The sequence below is a fragment of the Lampris incognitus genome, chromosome 2, assembly GCF_029633865.1.
Source record: "Lampris incognitus isolate fLamInc1 chromosome 2, fLamInc1.hap2, whole genome shotgun sequence".
Lineage (NCBI taxonomy): Eukaryota > Metazoa > Chordata > Actinopteri > Lampriformes > Lampridae > Lampris > Lampris incognitus.
This window is the reverse complement of record NC_079212.1, coordinates 87,971,077-87,993,666: the sequence shown is the minus strand read 5'-3', so window position 1 is coordinate 87,993,666 and position 22,590 is coordinate 87,971,077. Positions and strand designations below refer to the sequence as shown.

At 45.7% G+C, this 22,590-nt stretch overlaps 1 protein-coding gene across 2 annotated transcripts in view; it reads right to left on the bottom strand.

Moving 5' to 3' along the window:
• The window catches only part of LOC130133775 (receptor tyrosine-protein kinase erbB-3-like), a 65,295-nt gene that overhangs the window by 9,522 nt on the left and 33,183 nt on the right, over nt 1-22,590 (bottom strand). Inside the window, exons 5-13 of one of the 2 annotated variants that reach the window (XM_056302101.1) lie at nt 11,885-12,010; nt 11,626-11,691; nt 11,407-11,525; nt 11,160-11,301; nt 5,381-5,494; nt 3,316-3,433; nt 3,073-3,146; nt 905-995; nt 736-753 (exon numbers count right to left, since the gene is read on the bottom strand). In XM_056302101.1, coding sequence (XP_056158076.1) covers nt 736-753; nt 905-995; nt 3,073-3,146; nt 3,316-3,433; nt 5,381-5,494; nt 11,160-11,301; nt 11,407-11,525; nt 11,626-11,691; nt 11,885-12,010 — 868 coding nt within the window. The remainder of the gene's footprint in view (nt 1-735; nt 754-904; nt 996-3,072; nt 3,147-3,315; nt 3,434-5,380; nt 5,495-11,159; nt 11,302-11,406; nt 11,526-11,625; nt 11,692-11,884; nt 12,011-22,590) is intronic. The other variant, XM_056302102.1, reaches the window with a different exon arrangement.

Genomic DNA, 22,590 nt, shown 5'->3' with positions numbered 1-22,590 from the left:
GAGAAGAGTGTCAGGAGCAATTTGTGACAGAAGGGTACCAGCAAGAGTTAAAGGGAAGGTTTACAAGATGGTTGTGAGACCAGCTATGTTATATGGTTTGGAGACAGTGGCACTGACGAAAAGACAGGAGGTGGAGCTGGAGGTGGCAGAGTTGAAGATGATAAGATTTTCATTGGGAGTGACAAAGAAGGACAGGATTAGGAGCGAGTACATTAGAGGGACAGCGCAGGTTGGACGGTTTGGAGACAGCAAGAGAGGTGAGATTGAGATGGTTTGGACATGTGTGGAGGAGAGATACTGGGTATATTGGGAGAAGGATGCTGAATATGGAACTGCAAGGGAACAGGAAAAGAGGAAGGCCAAAGAGGAGGTTTATGTGTGTGGTGAGGGAGGACATGCAGGTGGCTGGTGTGACAGAGGAAGATGCAGAGGACAGGAAGAGATGGAAATGGATGATCTGCTGCAGCGACCCCTAACGGGAGGAGCCGAAAGTAGTAGTAGTAGTACTTAAGGTGAGGAATTGTGTTAGATGTGTGCTCTGCATTATATAAAGTCAGTCAATTTTATTTGTATAGCCCAATGTCACAAATTACAAATTTGCCTCAAGGAGCTTTACAGCAACACAACATCTTGTCTTGAGACCCTCGCATCGGATAAGGAACAACTAAAGCAGAAATGTGAAACGTTGCTGCACAGAGAGAAGCAAAGACAGGTAAATTAAATGTTTTACTCTACCTTTTAGAGCTCATGCTTCTGAATAGGGTAAAAATGAAAAGAAAAAATGAGGGCATTTGACAAAGGCATGAGGGGGATGATGAGATGTAAAACAGTAAGAACAATGACAAATAGACATGCACTGGAAAAAGAAACGAGAACAAGCAAAAACATTGAAAAAGGTAGTCACCTGTAAGGTGTTCTGCCCTGAATTATCTGGAGGTTGGAGAAGACCGACAGATCAGGCATGTCTGAAGGCCACGACTGGATACTGAGAATATCTGCAACCACATTCATCATATTTCAACTACAGTAACCATGTATAAGAAATGTGGCTAAGCGACTTATAGCTTTCTTGTTCAACAACAAACTTTTTGAGCTATTTCGATCTGCATTTAACTCTGGTCATTCTACTATAATTGCATTTATGAAAGTGGTAAATGAGCTGCTGGCAAGGGATTCAGATTCCAAATCTATCGGTCTTTCGGTCGTGATGTCACACGCCGCCATCTTTCAAGTAATGTTAATCATTGTTGTTAGCTGATAGCACAGATTTTTCTTACTAACTCTATTAGTACGTCAACTATTTTTTCAAATTAACGTTACGATCACAGATTTTCTCTGGTGAGATTTTAAGTTATATGTGTGTGTATATATATATATATATTTTAAGGTAAATTTTAGGTTAGATTGGATATATAGCTATATACTAGATTAGATACTGCACGCAGGCGAGATGGTTGGGTGTTCCTGTTGTGTGAAGAATTGCCACAGCAAATCCCACGATCACTCCGGTAAAAAACCAGAGAATGGGTTGTTTTTTTTCTTTCCCTTCTTGGAAGAGAAACGAAGGAAAAAACACAGAGGACTTAACCAAGAGGCGCAGGATGGCCTACGTTGCAGCAGTGAGACGCAAATAAATCATGTTCTTTAAACATCTCAGTGAGGTAAGGGTAAAGGTAAATGTAACGCTAATATATGGCTAAGTCAATGGCTAAAGTGCTAGCTAATTTGTAAACAATGCCTCTGATCCTTGGTAGATGGCGCCTGGCATCACGTTGCCCTTGGAAACAGCCCAAGTCCAAAAGACTGATTGTTACTCGATCTTTGTGGAGCCTTTGACACCACTCTTCATGGCATACTCTTAGGCTCAATTCTGGGTCCTTCTTTGTATATCTCACCTATCTCTCTTCCTCAGCTATGGAATCAATGTCCACTGCTATGCAGATGACACTTATTTGTACGTACCTGTAAAGTAAGACATTACACCCACTTTAGAAGCAAGCAGTTAAACACTAGATGTCATCTAACTTTTTTTTTTTTCAATTTTCCCCCTTTTCTCTCCCCAATTGTACTTGGCCAATTACCCCATCCTCTGAGCCATCCCAGTCGCTGCTCCACCCCCTCTGCCGATCCGGGGAGGGCTGCAGACTACCACATGCCTTCTCAGATACATGTGGAGCTGCCAGCCGCTTCTTTTCACCTGACAGTGAGGAGTTTCACTAGGGGGACGTACCGCATGGGAGGATCACGCTATTCTCCCCAGTTCCCCCTCCCCCCCAAACAGGCGCCCCGACCGACCATAGGAGGCGCTAGTACAGTCACCAGGACATATACCCACATCCGACATCACACCCACGGACACGGCCAATTGTGTCTGTAGGGACGCCCGACCAAGCTGGAGGTAACACGGGGATTCGAACTGGCAATCCCCGTGTTGGTAGGCAATGGACTAGACCCCTATGCTACCTGGACGCCTCTCTAACGTCTTACTTCTTGACTGAGGAAAAAAAAAACCTAGATCGCCAGGGGAACGTAGCGCGTGGGAGGATCATGCTGTTCCCCTCCCTTCCGAACAGGCGCCCCGACTGACCAGAGGAGGCGCTAGTGCAGCGACCACAACACATACCCACATCTGGCTTCCCACCCGCAGAAACGGCCAATTGTGTCTGTTGGGTCGCCCAACCACGCCGGAGGTAACACTGGGATTCGAACCAGCGATCCCCGTGTTGGCAGGTAACGGAACAGACCACCATGCCACCCGGACGCCTCATGCTCTCCGATCCTAAAGTGAGGGCAGGCCTCCTCTGAGATAAAAGAAGTCAGCAGGTTGCAGAGGTTTTTCTCCGGAATAGTCTCCCTGCTGACATCACACAGACTGGTTCTGTAAACTCACCTTTCCTCAAGCAGCTGTCACTGATTATCTAATTGGCCTCATTTGATCCTTATTCTATCCTGACAAGTTCAAGTGAATGCTGCACAATGCATTATGTCTTTCATTCTGGAGGATGATATAGAACAAACCAAAAGTTTAAGAGACAACACACAGTTTCTAAATTCCCACAGACAAACACACACCTGTAATCTCCCGCACGGTTTTGAAGACTTGTAGTTTCTCCGGGTCCAGGGCCGGGATGTTTGTGTAAGCGTCACTTTGCACAGAAAAATAATGAAAGTAAGTATTAGTGGAAGAAGAACATTGAAAACACAGATGAACTGTGAGACACAAAAAAGCAAAGAAAAAAAACCCCCATAAACTTTGTTCGAGGAAAACCACTGGAGTAGTGGATTGTAGTCTTGACTCATCGCGGTCTTGCTCACCCTTTGATCCCGGTCACCAGGAAGTGAAGGCTGCCCTGGATCTTTGTGCAGTTGATAAAACTGTCGATGTTCAGGGCATCTACAGTCTGTCTGTCGGGAGATCCTGTTCCATGGCAAGCTGGGAGGAGGAGGAGGAGAAGAAGAAGACGAGAGAGAGGCTGAGGTACAGGAGAAGAACAATGAAGATGGGTGAAGCAGTTTCAATTTATGGTGAGTTGGGGGCAGCAGTGCCCCTGGCCAAATGGTAGCAAAGTCGCCCCCCCCCCCAATTTCTAGCATGTCAAGAAAATCATTGCAGAGGACAATCTAATTCAACTTCAGAGCCAGTGAGAGCCAACAAGGTACGGTGTCCTCCACCTCCATCTCCATTCCCCACTGGTGTACTTTCCTAGACATGTCAGGAGACCAGTTGTCAGGAATCAGGAACACTTTATTTATGTCATTTCCCCCAGCCCACAGCAGTGCAACACAAAGACAAAAACACATCCAAAACCTACAAGAATACACATATCTAAACTAACACACATTCCCAAACTAAACAAAAAAATCACTGTCCAAGGAAACGAACGCCAGTCAGGATGACTGTCGGAATCGCCGGTCTGCATGGGCTAGCAACTAGCATAGCCCGCTCCGCTTCCATGTCCTGTTAGACCGCCCTCAGCCATCAAACGAAGACAGACGCAGACGTGGAAAAAGACACTGCATTGACGGTACTGGGTGAGGCTGCCGCAAATGTGAATTCGCACCGCCATCTTCCCACACCAGCACTGGGTGAGGCCGCTGCAAAAACAAATTCGCGCAGCCCTCTTCCCACACCCGAAGCAGAAATGTTGGTCAAGCGATGAAGCAATTTTACCATTTCATGTATTATACAAGTTCATATATACTATTTTATAAGTTTCTATGACAACTGCTATTAAAACTATTTACTATTACTAGTTATTATTTCAATATTCACAGTTTTAATCTACAGTTTACAACTGTTCATTGATTACTACACGGCAAATCCTAAAAGTTAAGCTTACTTAAAAAAGAAAAGATTAGGAAACTGATTACACTTGGGAAAGGTAAGTAAATGAACTTAGTTGTGTCAAGTTCATTTCACATAAAATCATTTCACATAACTTGACACAAATAATTTTATTTACTTACTTTTCTCAAGTGTCACTGGTTTCCTACATTTTATTAAGTAAACTTAACTTTTAGAATTTACAATGTACTCAAAGTTATTCTCTTTTGAAAATATTTATTAAATTCTTCTTTGATAGTTACAGCTCATACACAAATTAAGTAAAATAAGGAAAAAAAGACGAGTTTTTTTTTCTGGGTGCTGGCTGATACCCCACGGGGGGGCGTGGTGCCCTTCACACAGCATGTATTCTGTGTGTAGAAAGCGGTGGGGCTGGTTGGGGGACTATCAGGTTATATCCTGGGGGTATATCATCATTGCATGAATAAATAGATCAACATTAACTGAAATGGTAATGGGAGAGCAGAAGAAGAGAGTACAGGCAGGGTGGAGTGGGTGGAGAAGAGTGTCAGGAGTGATTTGTGACAGAAGAGTACCAGCAAGAGTTGAAGGGAAGGTTTACAAGATGGCAGTGAGACCAGCTATGTTATATGGTTTGGAGACAGTGGCACTGATGGAAGACAGGAGGTGGAGCTAGAGGGGGCAGAGGTGAAGATGATAAGATTTTCATTAGGAGTGATGAAGGACAGGATTAGGAATGAGTATATTAGAGGGACAGCTCAGGTTGGACGGTTTGGAGACAAAGCAAGAGAGACAAAATTGAGATGGTTTGGACATGTGTGGAGGAGAGACGCTGGGTATATGGGGGGAAGGATCCTGAATATGGAGCTGTCAGGGAAGAGGAGAAGAGAAAGGCCAAAGAGGAGGTTCATGGATGTGGTGAGGGAGGACATGCAGGTGGCTGGTGTGACAGAGGAAGATGCAGAGGACAGGAAGAGATGGAAACGGATGATCCGTTGTGGTGCCCCCTAACGGCAGCAGCCGAAAGTAATAGTAGTAGTAACTAAAATGGTAAGTGAACTCTGTATCAAGTACCTTTTGGACACAGGCCTCCACACGGCTCACATCTTTTCACTCCTTTTTTCTCCACTTCCATCTTATCAGCGGGGCAGGTGCTCACACATGAGTTGCCATCCACAAAAAAGTTTGCTGTGAAACGTTGACAGAGCAGAAGAAATGGAAAAAAAAGAGACGAGACATAGTGCTATGTAAAGGTATAGCTCTGAATGGATTAAGTTATTACTAAATTATAATTTGATAATAAACTTAATTGGACTGGCACTTTTAAAAACCCTTCAACAAACTGCTTTAACTGTCAGACGGACAGACACTATACTCAAAGACACAATAAAATAAGTAAGATGAGGTGCATCAAGAAACAACTTTAAACAGCAAAACCCCAAAAGACAAAGTAGGTTTGAAAGCAAGTGTATAAAGAATGAATTTTAAGAGGTGAGATACACCCATCAGCCAAAACATGAAAACCCCCTGCATAATGTTGTTTAGGTCCCCCCCCCCCCCCTCGTGCCGCCAAAATGGCACTGACCCGCTGAGGCATGGACTCTACAAGACCCTTGGAGGTGTCCTGCGGCATCAGTCACCAAAACATGAGCAGCATATCCTTTTGAGCCATGTAAATTGGGAGGTGGGGCCGCCATGGATCGGACTTTTCGGCACGGCACATCCCACAGCTGATTGATCGGATTGAGATCTGGAGAATCTGGAGGCCAAGGCGACACCTTGAACACTTCATCATGTTCCTCAAACCATCCCCCAACAATGCGTACAGTGTGGCGGGGCGCCACACTGCTGAAAGAGGCCACTGCCTGGTCTGCAACGATGTTGAGGTAGGTTGCACGTGTCAGGTTGACGTCCACATGAATGACCGGACCCGGGGTTTCCCAGCAGAACATTGCCCAGAGCATCACACTCATTCCACCAGCTTGCCTTCTTCTTACAATGCATCCTGGTGCCATCACTTACCCAGGTGAACGACACACACGCACCTGGCCAGCCACATGATGCTAAAGAAAAGGGGATTCATCAGACCAGGCTACCTTCTTCTATTGCTCCATGGTCCAGTTCTGATGCTCATGTGCCCATTGTAGGCGTGCAGCCCCATACGCAGCAAACTGCAATGCACTATGTGTTGTGACACCTGTCTATCATAGCCAGCATCTACTTCTACAGCAATTTGACCTACAGTAGCTCTTCTGTGGGATGTAACAATATGATCACTGTTATTCACTTCACCAGTCAGTGGTTTTAATGTTTGGGCTGATCGGTGTAAGCTTGGCTTTAAGTCACAAAACTCCTCCTACAGTTAATCTCAACGACATCCTCATCTATTAAGTTAAAGAATGATAATTATATGGAAAAATATAGAATGCCTTGACATATGAATGCTGTGTTGTTAAAACACAAACATTGATATATAGGCTTCACAGCAACGCTACGTGAGGTGGGACTGTGTAAAGGTGGGTTTGTGTGTAATTGATGACACCAGTCAAGTTTTCTATTTAGTTCCAACTAATGATGAACATATGAACAAAACCACTGATTCCTGAAAAGATTAAAAAAACAAAAGCAAAAACAAAGATGCTTTCCATCTTGACACAATGCTTACTGAAAAATGCAAAAAACATCACAACTCCCTCCATTATGCAACTAATTAACCTATCTATACAATAGAGTCCATTCCCCAAGTCATGGAAACCAGTGAATCGGTGACTGTTACTCCTGTTTGCAAATCTGCCCACCGTTCTGAAGCCAGTAATTATAGACTATACATTGGCCAACTGAAAACACATCCCATCGCTAGCAATTTTTCTTTACATCGTATGCAATTTAGCTTCAGAGCAAGTCACTTCACCTTACGTAAATCAAGGCACTTGATTTACGTAAGGTGAAGTGAAGGTGAGGTGTAAGGTGAAGTGAAGGTGAAGTGAAGGCACTTGATACAGTCAACCACAATGCTCTCATTTCAAAACTGTCCAAGTTTGACTTCTCCTCTGAAGCACTGTCATGGATGGCCTCGGTCCCATCAAACAGGGTACTGATTGTTAAATAAAATAAATTAATTTCTAGTGGTTTGCAGTGCACAATGGGTGTGCCACAAGGATCAGTCTTGGGCCTATTATATTTTTATACATATAAATGATCTTCCACATCAGTGTCAAGGAGTGGATATACAGATGTACACTGATGACAGTATTTTGTATGGATATGCTAAAATAGCAGAGCAAGTTGCGACAATGCTTACTTTGGCCTTGACTGAAGTCACACAGTGGCTTGAGCAATTGTATCTTAGCCTGAACATAAGCAAAATTTTTGGGATGCTTGGGGTTTTGTTTTTATTAAACCTCAAAACAACCACTTTACACTGACATTTAAATTCAGGGAGAAAAGATTGACATGGTCTCTGAATATGAATATATCTGCATCACCTTGAATGCCAACCTCAGTTCTAACAAACAAAGAATGACAACAGTCAATTTTAGGCAAATTAGAAACTTACTTCCAAGTTATTCATGCATGCTGATTCTCTACTGTTTGTCTTGCGCCACAATGTTGGGTCAAGCTGGAGAGACGGCCATTAAACCCGAGCATTCCCCACATAAAAATGTATTAAAAATTCTGGATAATGCCCATTCAATATGATTATTGTGATATACTCCAAAAACGCAATCTTCTGAGTTTTGGGAACTTCAGATTCTGTCTTGAACATGCTCAATAATCCAGGTAAGAAAATCAAAGAAGGTTGAATCAGTTCATCTGGACACGTTTATTGACAGATACGTTTCATCACTCAACTGACATCTTCAGTCTACACTGACTGCAGGTATCCCCATCCCTTATTGTACTGTTTGTGGTGGGGGGAAGGGTGGGAATACGCAGTCAGTTTAGACTGAAGATGTCACTTAGTTGAGTGATGAAACCTATCTGTCAATAAATGTATCCAGATGAACTGATCAACCTTCTTTGAACTTCAGATTCTATTCATATTTCTCGTTTTCAAAATTTAACACAATTTAGCCCCTCCTCCACGACGTGAATTTATCATTCTACAAGCACAAAGCAGCAATAAATCCTCTTGAACTTCTTCCAGAGGCAGTCCTCTTTCTCTAGTAAGGCCAATAAACAATGGAGCACGCTTCCTATTGATATTAAGAGTTATAGTTCCTATAGCAGTTTTAAATTTAAATTAAAATCTGGCCTACAGCTAACCAAATATGAAAACACTGTTTCGAAGAATGTTCTTAAGTTAGCCAACCGGTTGAAATGCATGCACTTTTCATTGGGTTCTAAATTTTGCAACTTTGCACACTTCACCGTTGAATGTTTATATATAACATATAGACAAGATCCACCAATTGAAGAAAGAGCTTCGGACTCTGGCAAGGCAGTTCAAGGTAGCAACCGAGGAGGAGAAACCACCACTATCTGAGCTCTGTTACATTGTCAGGAAGATACTCATGACCCTGCTTAAAGAATGGCACATGAGACGGAGGACAAAGAGCGCCAGCAAGCGTACTGGTGTTTATAGCCAATCCATTTGGATTCACAACGTAGCTGTTAGGGCAGAAGCGCAACGGTCATCTTGTCCGCTCTAAAGAAGAGGTAGACCACTTCCTGCACAACACTCTGAGTGACCCTGATAGACAGCACGAGCTAGGACCTCTCAGAGCTCTTTTGTACATACCATTGCCCACGGTTGAGTTCAACACCAGAGAACCCACCTGGAAGGAAGTCCAGGGGGTGGTTTACTGCAGCCAGGGCCAGCTTTGGCTGGGACCCAGTAGAGCACCCTCTAGGGTATACAAGCGCTGCCCAGAGCTCCTCAGTATCCTCTGGAAGATTCTGGAATGATTTGTTCCAGGGTAGTGGTGGACCAGTGGAGGCAGGCAGAGGGAATTTGGATACCAAAGCAAGAACTCAAACAATCTGAAGCAGTTCAAATCCATCTCGCTCCTCAGTGTGGAGGGGAAGATTTTGTTCAGTGTCCTATCCAGAAGGATGACAGAATTCCTCTGTAAGAATGCTTACATTGATACTTGGGTACAGAAAGGTGGCATTCCTGGAGTTCCAGGGTGTCTAGAACAGACTGGAGTTGTCACCCAGTTGATCAGGGAGGCACACAAATGGAAAGGTGACCTAGTTGTGCTTCGGCTTGACCTTGCCAATGCATACGGCTCAATAACCCACAAGCTGACCAAGACTACTCTGGACTGACACTATGTACCCAGTAAGATCAAAGACCTCATCCTGAACTACTACAGGAACTTCAGGTTCAGAGTCACTTCTGGGAACACAACATCTGACTGGCAACAGCTTGAAAAGGGGATTATAACTGGGTGTACCATCTCAATTAACGCTTCACCCTTGCCATGAATCACAGGATTCAGGAACAATTTATTGTCATTTCTTTCATGTACTTTCGTACACAAAAGAAATAACAAAACAAAACAAAAAACAAAACAGTTAACAACACATCCACTCAGTGCAACACTGTCCAAAAATTTCACCATCCAGAGAACGAACGCCAGCCAGGATGACCGTCAGAACTGCCGGTCTGCATGAGCTAGCAGTTAGCCTAGCCTGCCCTCAGTGTTTCCCCCTCAGGCACACCTCCAGGCAGGGCTGTGGTCCCTGGGCCCATCTGATGCGGCAGACCAGGCTCCCCCAGCCGATCCAACGCCCAGCTCTCCCAGCCAGACACCTTCGACACACCTCCCCACACTCCACACGACAACACTAAAACATAGTCAACGCTAGGTGAGGCTGCTGCCAGACTGCCCTCAGTGTTTCCTCTCAGACAGGGCCGTGGACTAGCAGTTAGCTTCCTACCAATGGCTAGAAATGTCTGGACTGAAGGACAGCAGAGGCTCTGATCATAGCAGCACAAGAACAGGCACTCAGGACCAGATCAGTTTGGCAGGGGTCTACCACACCAGACAAGACCCAAGATGCAGGCTGTGCAAAAATGGCTCTGAGACAATCCAGCACTTAGCATCAGGGTGTAAAATGATAGCTGGGAAAGCGTATACTGAAAGGCATAACAAAGTCCTAGGATAGTGTACAGGAATATCTGTACTGAATATAGACTGGAAGTCCCCAAGTCCAAATGGGAGACAGTGCCAAAAGTGGTTGAGAATGGAAGAACAAAGATCCTGTGGGACTTCAAGTTCCAAACTGACAAGCAGGTGCTGGCAAACCAACCAGACATTGTGGTGGTCGACAAGGAACAGAAGACAGTAGTGATTGATGAACAGTAGTGATTGATGTAGCAATCCTGAGCGACGGCAACATCAGGAAAAAAGAGCATGAGAAGAAGAGAAATACCAAGGGCTGAGGGAAGAACTAGATCGGATGTGGAAGGTGAAATCCACAGTAGTCCCAGTGGTAATAGGAGCACTAGGGCTGTGACCCCAAACTGGGAGAGTGGCTCCAGCAGATCCCAGGAACATCTGAGGTCTCTGTCCAGAAGAGTGCAGTCCTAGGAACAGCTAAGATACCACGCAGAACCCTCCTAGGCCTCTGGTAGAGGACCTGAACTTGAGGAAGAAACACACCACCCGAAAAAGGGTAAGAGGGAAATATATACTTTAGTGATATATGTATTATATTTTTGCATACTGTTTTATACTATATTTGTGAAAATCATGTATGTATTTTTACGAGTACCCGGTCAAGGATCTGCAGATGAAAATGATAAACAACACATGAAATGGAAACATTTATGTTTAATATTGTTCATGGTCCCTTACAAATAAACAAAATAAATAAATAGAAAGCTGCTTGTACAGGGACTCACTGGGGCACTGGGCCACACAGATGGATCCATACTGGTATTTGGCACTAGGGTTGGGTTCCAGTTTGAATGTGTGCTTGTTGTCGATCAGAGTCTGTGGACACTGGGACACACATGAGCCTGAGTTGTTGAAGTTGCTGCAAACCTGCGCAGAGTCACACCCATTCCATAAACCAAACAGCTCATAGTCAAAGACTTTTCTTCAAACTGTGCATCGTGCTTATGTTCATGACTTCAGCTGTAAACTCACAAAGCAGTCTGTGTCTAGTGGTCCATTGCAGCCTCCTGCACACTCTTTATGACAACACTCACTGGGGCTTTGTCCAAAACAGCGGCCATTACACTGGGCGGCACACACACTCTTGGTCACTGAGAGAGACAGAGAGAGAGAGACGGGGGGGGTCAATACTGTGTTGACTGACTGATCCGAGTTTTGTTCATTCGGAGGAGAGATGTTTATTGGACTTACAGATCTGACATGCGTCATCCCCAGGACCCCAACATGGAACATCACCACATTTTTCATCACAGGACTCTGAGATCATTAAAAAAAAAGAAAAAAAAAGATAATTATCAAATGCATTATCAAATACATTTAAATATTTAATGAAATAAATGAACAAACCAAAGCAAATTTGTGTGTACATGCAATCATAGCCAGTTGGTGGATACAGATTTTATTCAGAGGCTCATTCCTGTGAAGCCTCTTCTCATCCTTTCTTACTCACTTTGAGGCCCATTGTTGTTGATGATGATCTCAGATGTTTGGTCCTTCATTATGTCCAACCAGTTGACCTGAGGAGCAAAGCTCAGGAACTTATTTTGTATAATCTGGACCCCTCCCTCCAATATCTCTGTAAATGGCACAAACACAGCACACCGACACTTAGGGAGGTTAATAGTAATTACCAAGACAAGCCACAACAGGCCTGTGTGTCACAATATGAAACTGTCATGTTGTGTTTACTATATGCGTATATAACGCAATAGTTGTGGAGCTCAGGTTACACTGACAGTTACAAATGGTGCACACGAGACATCCTGGGTTCTTCTCATTCTGACGTCTTAACACAACAGACGTGACGGGAAGGTGTGGCTGAAGTACTAACAGTTAACAAATGCAAAATCCAACCCCCATCCCACCACTCCTGTTCAGTCCAACCCAACACCCGTTTACATACATATTCCATCTGCTTGCATTACAGTCTATGCAGTCTAAAATGTATTTTTCTTCTCCCACTGGCAGTTCTTAAGTTTGACTGTCGCTAAAATCAGGGACAATTAATTTGTCATTTCATCTTATGTGCTATGAACACAAAAGAAACAAAATCCCACAGCCCACGGCAATGCAACACAAAGGACACAAACATCCAAAAACGACACCACCAGAAACATCCAAAAACAAACCAAAACACACTCACACACACACACACACACACACACACACACACACACACACACACACACACACACACACACAGCCAACACAGTCCACCCAGTGCAACACTGTCCAAAAACTCCACCGTCCAGAGAACCAACGCCAGCCAGGATGACTGTCGGAACTTCCGGTCTGCATGGGCTAGCAGTTAGCCTAGCCTGCCCTCAGTGTTTCCCCCTCAGGCAAAGCTCCAGGCAGGGCCGAGGTCCCTGGGCCCATCTGATGCGGCAAACCAGGCTCCCCCAGCCGACCCAACGCCAGCGCTCCAGCCAGACACCCTCAACACCCCCCCCCCCCGCCGCACTCCATACGACGACACAAACTCAGACGCAGACAAACACACCGCACAGTCCACGCTAGGCGAGGCCGCCACCAGACCGCCTCGGTGTTTCCTCTCGGGCAGGGCCGTGGGCTAGCAGTTAGCTTAGCCTACCCCGCTTCCGCGTCCTGTCAGACCGCCCTCGGTGTTCCTCTTCGGGCCCACAGGACGCAGCAGACCGAGCTCTCTTAGGGCCTGGATATGCTCCAGAGCGGACGCGTACGTGGAGTAGTACTTCCGTTTGTACTACTTACTGGAGTCCGCTTGGAGTACGCGTTTCGCACATGCGCGGAAGATCGGCGTTACGTATTTCCGGGCAAAATGGCGACGCACATGCAGGAAGTAGAAGAGCTGCTTTGTTTGTTGTATTTCGCACAATTGCACCCAATTCCCCCTCGGGGATGAATGGAGTATTCTGATTCTGAATTGGAGGAAAAAAAAAGAAAAGAAAAAAGCGGAAAGCAAGAAAATGGTCGCTAAATCACAACAGGACCAAGGAAGGGGAGTTCAGCACGCGTGTGCAGGGCATGCGCTTCTTCCCTTGCTTGCCTTCACGAATCTGTCTCTCAAATACTTCCATTTCTGTCGGTACACACCTCCTTTCCCCAAAGTCTTGGCAATTTTCTTCCATGAATTTGCGCCCATCTGGTTATCTTTTTAGTGTTTTATTGGCGAATTATAAAGATGAGGGTAACGACGGACCTCTTCACACAACCTCTCGGCGTCCATTTTTGTTCACCAGCGCATGCGCAGTTGCGCCCTTGTCAGCGCGGACCGGCGTTATTATGAAAGACACTTTCCTGGGCCACTGCCATTTGGAAGCAGCAAGGACTAGTATGTTCCAGCTATGTCCTGTTTTCATCAGCGATGCAGAGGGGGAGGGTCTTCGATCATCCGGTAGATGGGCATGAAGCAGCTCCTCTGCCTGTGCCAATGCAGTCTAAGTATTGCAGATTACGTCATTATTTTGTGCACCCTCACAGAGGAGAGTCGCTGGAACTCATTCACCCATTTCCCTGTCAGATAGCTCAAATCTGACAAAACAGACGTGTTCCTTGCCCCCCAAAAACCTCACATGTTTCATTTCATGTTCACACCTTTCAATAACAGCGCAATAAAGCTCTACGCAGCCCCACATAATTGCACTTTGTGATTAAATACAAAATTGTATTCCCCCCCCCCCCCCGCCAATCTCCCAGGTGGGCAAGAATAATGTTCTAACGTTTGGATTTTGAAATACATTATCTGCTCAATATTTTAAGGAACTAAAAACGAAATGTTTGTTCACTGATAAGATATGATATGATCTTGGTGAATGGAAAAAAGAAAACCCTGTCAGGTTATTTGTTCCCCAAGGGTGTGCTGAATTGTGCAAGTGTTATGCAGTATTTTGAAAAAGAACTCTACACTCATTCACCTTTCACCTATCTAAAGCTTTAAAGATGGGCATGGGCAACTTTTAAATGGCATAGCTCTTTAAAGATGGACATGTAAAAACAGCTTTGGTTTAAATGAAAAAAGACAGTATGGATGGGCATGCATCATATGGTAGGCTGTGTAGTTCCAAATCAACATTGCATGGTAACAAGCACCACACAAGTGCCACATATATCACCATAAGCATGGTGTAATTGGTAAATTAATATCCACGATTAAAAGGGGTGATTGTGAACTAATTAGCTGGATCTTTAGACACTCATTGATTTGGCCATAAAACTCAATAATCACCTTCATGACAGACACAGGGAATTCCACTCTGAGCAGCACTTCCTTTGAGCCTAAAGCTGCTACACTTGAGCCATCACCAGAGCGGTGCTGATACCCAAGTCAACCCGAATGTTTACTAGAGCCTCTGAGGTGCTCTCCTGCTCCTTCTAAGGAGCCTATGCGAGTAGGGGGAATACTTTCTCAGATGGAATGTTAAAGCAGAATACAGAATTCCTGCATCAACTCTGCTAAATCTGGCCATTACAGAAACCCCTGTCCTTTGCTGCTGGGAAAAGCCAGGGAGCCAAGAAGTCCTGACAGGCCATCCCCCTGTACTCCCAGCCTGTTTCCCATGTTATGTTGCCTTTTTTATGTAGATTTTATTACAGATTTTTCATGACAAACAAACACACAAGAAAGACGGTATGACACTAAAATGAAGTGGCTATTGCACAGACAAGACAAACCAGTGAAAGGAGAGAGGGGGACGCTACTGTTGCCACAGATCACAATGTCCAGGGTTTGCCAGTGGCATCCACATACAATGAAACTGTGGCAGTGGACTTGCACGAACTAGAGCCAGGGGTATGGTATCTTCACATAATTGACCACTTGACACGTTTTAGCGTGGGTAGCATTGTAACAGCAACAACAAAACCCAGCCACTGAGGATGCTAACCCAGCCACTGAGGATGCACAAGCCAGTGCATCCTTAGTGCCGGTCCCAAGCCCAGACAAATGGGGAGGGTTGCGTCAGGAAGGGCATCCGGCGTAAAATCTTTGCCAAATCAAATATGCGGATCATAAATAAGACTTACATACCGGATTGGTCGAGGCCCGGGTTACCAACGACCGCCACCGGTACTGTTAACCAGCAGGGTGTCGGTGGAGACTATGCTACTGTTGGGCGAAGGAGAAGGAGAGGGGGTAAGCATGTCCAGAGGCAGCTAGAGAGGAGGAAGGGTAGGCATGTGGAGGTGAGAGTTGGAACTTTGAATGTTGGCACTATGACTGGTAAAGGGAGAGAGCTGGCTGACATGATGGAAAGAAGAAAGGTAGGCATACTGTGTGTGCAAGAGACCAGGTGGAAGGGGAGTAAGGCCAGGAACATCAGAGGAGGGTTCAAACTCTTCTACCATGGTGCAAATGGGAGGAGTAATGGGGTAGGGGTAATTCTGAAGGAAGAGTATGTCAAGAGCGTGCTAGAGGTGAAGAGAGTGTCAGACAGAGTGATGAGTATGAAGCTGGAAATTGAAGGTTTATTGCTGAATGTTATCAGCGCATATGCCCCGCAAGTTGGGTGTGAGATGGATGAAAAAGAAGAATTCTGGAGTGAGTTGGACGACATGGTGGAGAGGGTACCCAAGGAGGAGAGAGTGGTGATTGGAGCGGACTTCAATGGACATGTTGGTGAAGGGAACAGAGGTGATGAGGGGGTGATGGGAAGGTATGGAGTCAAGAAGAGAAATGTGGAAGGACAGATGGTGGTGGATTTTGCGAAAAGGATGGAAATGGCTGTGGTTAATACATATTTCAAGAAGAGGGAGGAACACAGGGTGACGTACAAGAGTGGAGGAAAGTGCACACAGGTGGACTATATCTTATGTAGAAGGCGCCATCTAAAAGGGATTGGAGACTGCAAGGTGGTGACAGGGGAGAACGTACCTAGGCAGCATCGGATGGTGGTCTGTAGGATGACTTTGGAGACCAAGAAGAGGAAGCGAGTGAAGACACAGCCGAAGATCAAATGGTGGAAGTTGAAGAAGGAAGACTGTTGTGTGGAGTTCAGGCAGGAGTTAAGACAAGCACTGGGTGGTAGTGAAGAGTTGCCAGATGGCTGGAAAACCACTGCAGAAATAGTGAGGGAGACAGCTAGGAAGGTACTTGGTGTGTCATCAGGACAGAGGAAGGAAGACAAGGAGACTTGGTGGTGGAATGAGGAAGTACAGCAAATTATACAGAGGAAAAGGTTGGCAAAGAAGAAGTGGGATAGTAAGAGAGATGAAGAAAGTAGACAGGAGTACAAGGAGATGCAGCGTAAAGCAAAGAGAGAGGTGGCAAAGGCAAAGGAAAAGGCATATGGTGAGTTGTATGACAGATTAGACACTAAGGAAGGAGAAAAGGACTTGTACCGATTGGCTAGACAGAGGGACCAAGCTGCAAAGGATGTGCAGCAAGTTAGGGCGATCAAGGATAGAGATGGAAATGTGCTGACAAGCGAGGAGAGTGTGTTAAGAAGGTGGAAGGAATACTTTGAGGGGCTGATGAATGAAGAAAATGAGAGAGAGAGAAGGTTGGATGATGTAGGGATAGTGAATCAGGAAGTTCAGCGGATTAGCAAGGAGGAAGTGAGGGCAGCTATGAAGAGGATGAAGATTGGAAAGGCAGTTGGTCCTGATGACATACCTGTGGAGGCATGGAGATGTTTAGGAGAGATGGCAGTGGAGTTTTTAACTAGATTGTTTAACACAATCCTGGAAAGTGAGAGGATGCCTGAGGAGTGGAGAAGAAGCATACTGGTACCGATTTTCAAGAACAAGGGCGATGTGCAGAACTGTAACAACTACAGAGGTATAAAGTTGATCAGCCACAGCATGAAGATTTGGGAAAGAGTAATAGAAGCTAGGTTAAGAGGAGAGGTGACGATCAGCGAGCAGCAGTATGGTTTCATGCCACGAAAGAGCACCACAGATGCGATGTTTGCTTTGAGAATGTTGATTGAGAAGTATAGAGAAGGCCAGAAAGAGTTGCATTGTGTCTTTGTAGATTTAGAGAAAGCTTATGACAGGGTGCCGAGAGAGGAGGTGTGGTATTGTATGAGGAAGTCGGGAGTTGCAGAGAAGTATGTAGGAGTGGTGCAGGATACGTATGAGGGCAGTGTGACAGGGGTGAGGTGTGCGGTTGGAATGACAGATGGGTTCAAGGTGGAGGTGGGATTACATCAAGGATCGGCTCTTAGCCCTTTCTTGTTTGCAATGGTGATGGACAGGTTGACGGACAAGATCAGGCAGGAGTCTCCATGGACGATGATGTTCGCGGATGACATTGTGATCTGTAGTGAGAGTAGGGTGCAGGTTGAGGAGAGCCTGGAGAGGTGGAGGTATGCACTGGAGAGAAGAGGAATGAAAGTCAGTAGGAGCAAGACGGAATACCTATGCGTGAATGAGAGAGAGGACAGTGGAATGGTCAGGATGCAAGGAGTGGAGGTGACAAAGGCATTTGAGTTTAAATACTTGGGGTCAAGTACGCCAATGCTATTTATACCCTATATTTGTTGGTCAACTGTCCAAAGTAACGGGGAGTGCAGTAGAGAGGTGAAAAAGAGAGTGCAGGCAGGTTGGAGTGGGTGGAGAAGTGTGTCAGGAGTGATTTGCGACAGAAGGGTATCAGCAAGAGTTAAAGGGAAAGTTTACAAGATGGTTGTGAGACCAGCTATGTTATATGGTTTGGAGACAGTGGCACTGACGAAAAGACAGGAGGCGGAGCTGGAGGTGGCAGAGTTGAAGATGCTAAGATTTTCACTGGGAGTAACGAAGAAGGACAGGATTAGGAACGATTATATTAGAGGGACCGCTCAGGTTGGACGGTTTGGAGACAAAGCAAGAGAGGCAAGATTGAGATGGCTTGGACATGTGTGGAGGAGAGATGCTGAGTATATTGGGAGAAGGAAGCTGAATATGGAGCTGCCAGGGAAGAGGAGAAGAGGAAGGCCAAAGAGGAGGTTTATGGATGTGGTGAGGGAAGACATGCAGGTGGCTGGTGTGACAGAGGAAGACGCAGAAGACAGGAAGAAATGGAAACGGATGATCCGCTGTGGCGACCCCTAACGGGAGCAGCCGAAAGTAGTAGTAGTAGCATTGTAACAACAAAGAAACCCAGTGAGATGGTAAAGCATTTCATCCATTCCTGGATAAGTGTTCATTGTCCTCCACAAAGACTGTTTAGCGACAATGGAGTGAGTTCAATAATGAGGAGATGAGAGACATGGCAGAGAACTTTAACATCGAAGTAAAAACCACAGCTGTCTACAGTCCATGGAGCAATGGCCTTTTAGAAAGACACAATAGGACCCTCACTGAGATCTTGTTAAAGGCAAAGAAAGACATAGGATGTGACTGGAAGACAGCTCTGGATTGGGCTCTATTGGCAAAGAACTCCATGCACAATTTGCACAGGTACAGTCCATACCAGTTGGTGTTGGTACCTTCCCTCGGTACCAGCAGACAAGCTCTTGAGGGTACTACTAGGCAAATCAACAACACTGCACTGCTCGGGAAGTTGAAGCTCTGATGCTTTCAGTTTGGGCTGCTACCCCGACTCATGTGGCCAATAACCATGTACGAAGTCTCACTATCTCATGCCAATCGCTTGGAGAGGCTAGTGAACTCGCAGGTGATGAAGTGGCTTGGACTGCCAAAGTGCCTCAGCAGTGTTGGACTCTACGGCAATGGAGCCCTCACACTGCCAATTTGCAGCCTGGTTGAGGAATTCAAATGTGCAAAAGTGAGGCTGGACATGTCCCTCACAGAATCCCGAGACCTGGTAGTGAGAGGAGTTGCTCCAACCCTAGCAACAGGGAAGAAATAGACCCCGGCTGCAGCTGTACTGGAGGCGAAATCTGCCCTCCGCCACCGAGACGTAGTAGGCCATGTTCAACAAGGCAGAGGCGGCCTTGGCCTGGGAATAAAAACACCTACGTGGCAAAAGGCGACTACTACTGAACGGCGAACTATGGTGGTTGAGGAGGTCCGCCGACAGGAAGAAGCAGCCAGATGTGCTAAAGCCGTAGCACAAGCCAAACAGGGGCGCTGGATGAGGTGGGAGGGTGTTGAAAAGAGGAGACTCACATGTAGTGAGCTCTGGAGCATGGAATCAAACAGGCTGAGTTTCATCATCAAGGCCACATATGATGTTCTGCCCTTTCCCATAAATCTAAATCTCTGCTTTGGAGAGAATCCATTTTGCTCCCTGTGTACAGCCCCAGCAACCCTCAAGCACATCTTGGTTGGCTGCAAGACCAGCCTCACCCAAGGCAGATACACCTGGTGACACAATCAGGTGCTCAGGTGCTTGGCAGCTGAACTCGATTGCAAGAGGGTTTCCATCAATGCCCAACCCCTCAACAACCAGGAAGGGCCCCGGCGGTTTCCAGCTTTCGTTCGGGAGGGGGATAAACTGAAGGCCTATCCTTCACTTCCCAACTTAGGCTCACTTAACTCAGCCAGGGATTGGGAAATGCGAGTGGACTTAGGCCAGAAGCTCATCTTCCCGACAGGGATCGCAACAACCACCTTGCGACCAGACCTCGTCCTCTGGTCCAATTCTAACCAGCTCGCTTACATCATTGAGCTGACAGTCCCCTGGGAGGATGCAGTCGATGAAGCGTACGACCGTAAGAAGCCGCGGTACGCCAACCTAGCAGCCAAAGCAGAGGACAGAGGCTGGAAGGTGAAGGTGCGCCCTGTGGAGGTGGGTTGTAGGGGCTTTGTTGCCAGCTCCACAGCAAAACTCCTGAGGGAACTAGGAGTCAGGGGGGAGGCCCACAGGAGAGTGATCAAAGAGCTAGCCAACACTGCTGAGAGGATGAGCCACTGGATCTGGATCAAAAGGAGAGACGCCGTCTGGGCTGCCAGGGTGAACAGCTAACCACAGCTCACACACACCCAGGACCGATCAACCTGTGGTGGGCCTGCCTCAGCGGAGGGTGTCTTGTGATAAAAGGCCGAAACACCCTGTGATGCTGAGGTACACAACTGATGATGTGTCCTGGTGGTGGCAATGTCACCTTGGCAGACATCTCCAGTTTAATCTCCACTGAATCTGTTGCAGTGCAAACACTATGGATTTTAACAACCAGTCCTTTTTTTTAATCTATGAGTATATGGGTAGATCAACACATTTCATCATTACATGCAGCAAGGAAAGCTTTCACAGAAGCAGAATGCTCTGACAGGATTCGAAGAGCATCATTAAACTAGAACGACCAAGGCCGTCATTTTGACGGTTTTGGATTTTCAAGATTTAATAACTTTGTGGGGGGGGGGGGATACAGACTTGCCACTCTGTGAATGCACCTAAAATCGAATATATATTTGCATTAAAATGAGTTTTAGATCAACTGCACACAAAAAGTTATGATGAGATCTACCTAAAACGACCATGAGCGGTCAAAATGCGCGTCATGTCAGTATTGATGATGTGTGTTGGTCGCGTCATTTCCTTCGTGAAGTTCGTTGCTCTGTCCTCGAAACACACTAGCGCCCTCCAGTGCAGAGAAATAGTCTAAACTTGATGTGTGATTATGTCCAACATGTCTGGTTACAGACGCCGTTACAGACGCACCATGACTACCACCGAGGCGCTACAGTTTTGACAGGCGTTGGACAGCCGCCATTTCAAATTGTCTAAAAATAGTATTAAAGTTGTTAAAATTATAATTTTGGTGTACGTCGTTTTTTAACAGACATAATAGCATATGCAATGCATTAATATGTCAACTGGGTATTTATCGAGACAGGATATAGAGTTTAAAAACTGGCCGTCATTTTGACCGCCCATGGTCGTTCTAATAGTTTTTAAGTTCCGGTCGTTGTTTGGGTGTTTCAATATTTATTTTCAGTTTTCTCTCTCTTTTTTTTTTTACATTTCACATTTTATAGGCCTTGTTACGTTTGTTAGATTAGCAATGTGTGTTTTCCGTTTTGTTTTTCAGGTAATATTTTCACTTTTTCAATCTTGCTATTCAAGTTTGACCATGGACGGCACGGTGGCGCAGTGGTTAGTTTGCATGTTCTCCCCGTGTCTGTGTGGGTTTCCTCCGGGGGCTCCAGTTTCCTCCCACAGTCCAAAGACTTGTATGACAGGTGACTCAGCCATACTGAATTGTCCCTAGGTATGAATGTGATGTGGGTGTGTGTGTGTGTGTGTGATGGCCTGGCGGCCTGTCCAGGGTGTCTCCCCACCTACTGCCCAATGACTGTTGGGATAGGCTCCAGCATCGCTGCGACCCTGAGAACAGGATAAGCGGTTTGGAAAATGGATGGATGGAAGTTCGACCATGTCTCTCTGAAGTTTGAATTGTTTAAAAATAGTATTAAAGTTGTTAAAATGTTAACTTTGGTGTCAGTCGTTTCCTAACAGACATACTAACATATGTAATACATTAATATCTAATTTATAGAGTTTAAAAACCGGCCGACATTTTGACGGCCCATGGTCGTTTTAGGTAGGAGTGAAATGCCGGTCAGACGAGTGAAAGTTGTCGTTAATTTCAAAGCTAACATTGGTTAATACGCAAACATCATGGTCCACGGAGACTCCTGCATGATCTCATCCGTCAACCTGTCCATCACCATTGCAAACAAGAAAGGGCTCAGAGCCGATCCGTGATGTAATCCCACCTCCACCTTGAACCCATCGGTCAGTCCAGCCGCACACCTCACCACTGTCACCTGTCACACTGCCCTTTGTAGTAGAAAAATAGAGAACCACTTGTTCCTATTTAGACGTCATGTACTGTTTTGCCTACAACTTATGTTTTGCCTATAACTGACCCTTCCAAAGACGTCAGCGCGTCCTTATATCTCTGCAGATAGGTAAGGGCGAAACTGGCTCATATTGGTTAGGGCGGCTTAGACAACACGTACCCTTGTATCTCTATAAAAACATTGCACTCCTGTTCGGGGCTCTCTCTCCCTTCTTCCTACCAGTCTGGGGTGAGCCCGTTTGCAAAGGCTTAACTAAACGTACTCAGAAAGACAAGACTGACTCAGGATTTTATTTTCCTTTTATTGCAAAGTTTGCCACCACACCTCATACATATCCTGCACCACTCCTACATACTTCTCTGCAACTCCCGACTTCCTCATACAATACCACACCTCCTCTCTCGGCACCCTGTCATATGCTTTCTCTAAATCCACAAAGACGCAATATAACTCCTTCTGGCCTTCTCTACACTTCTCCATCAA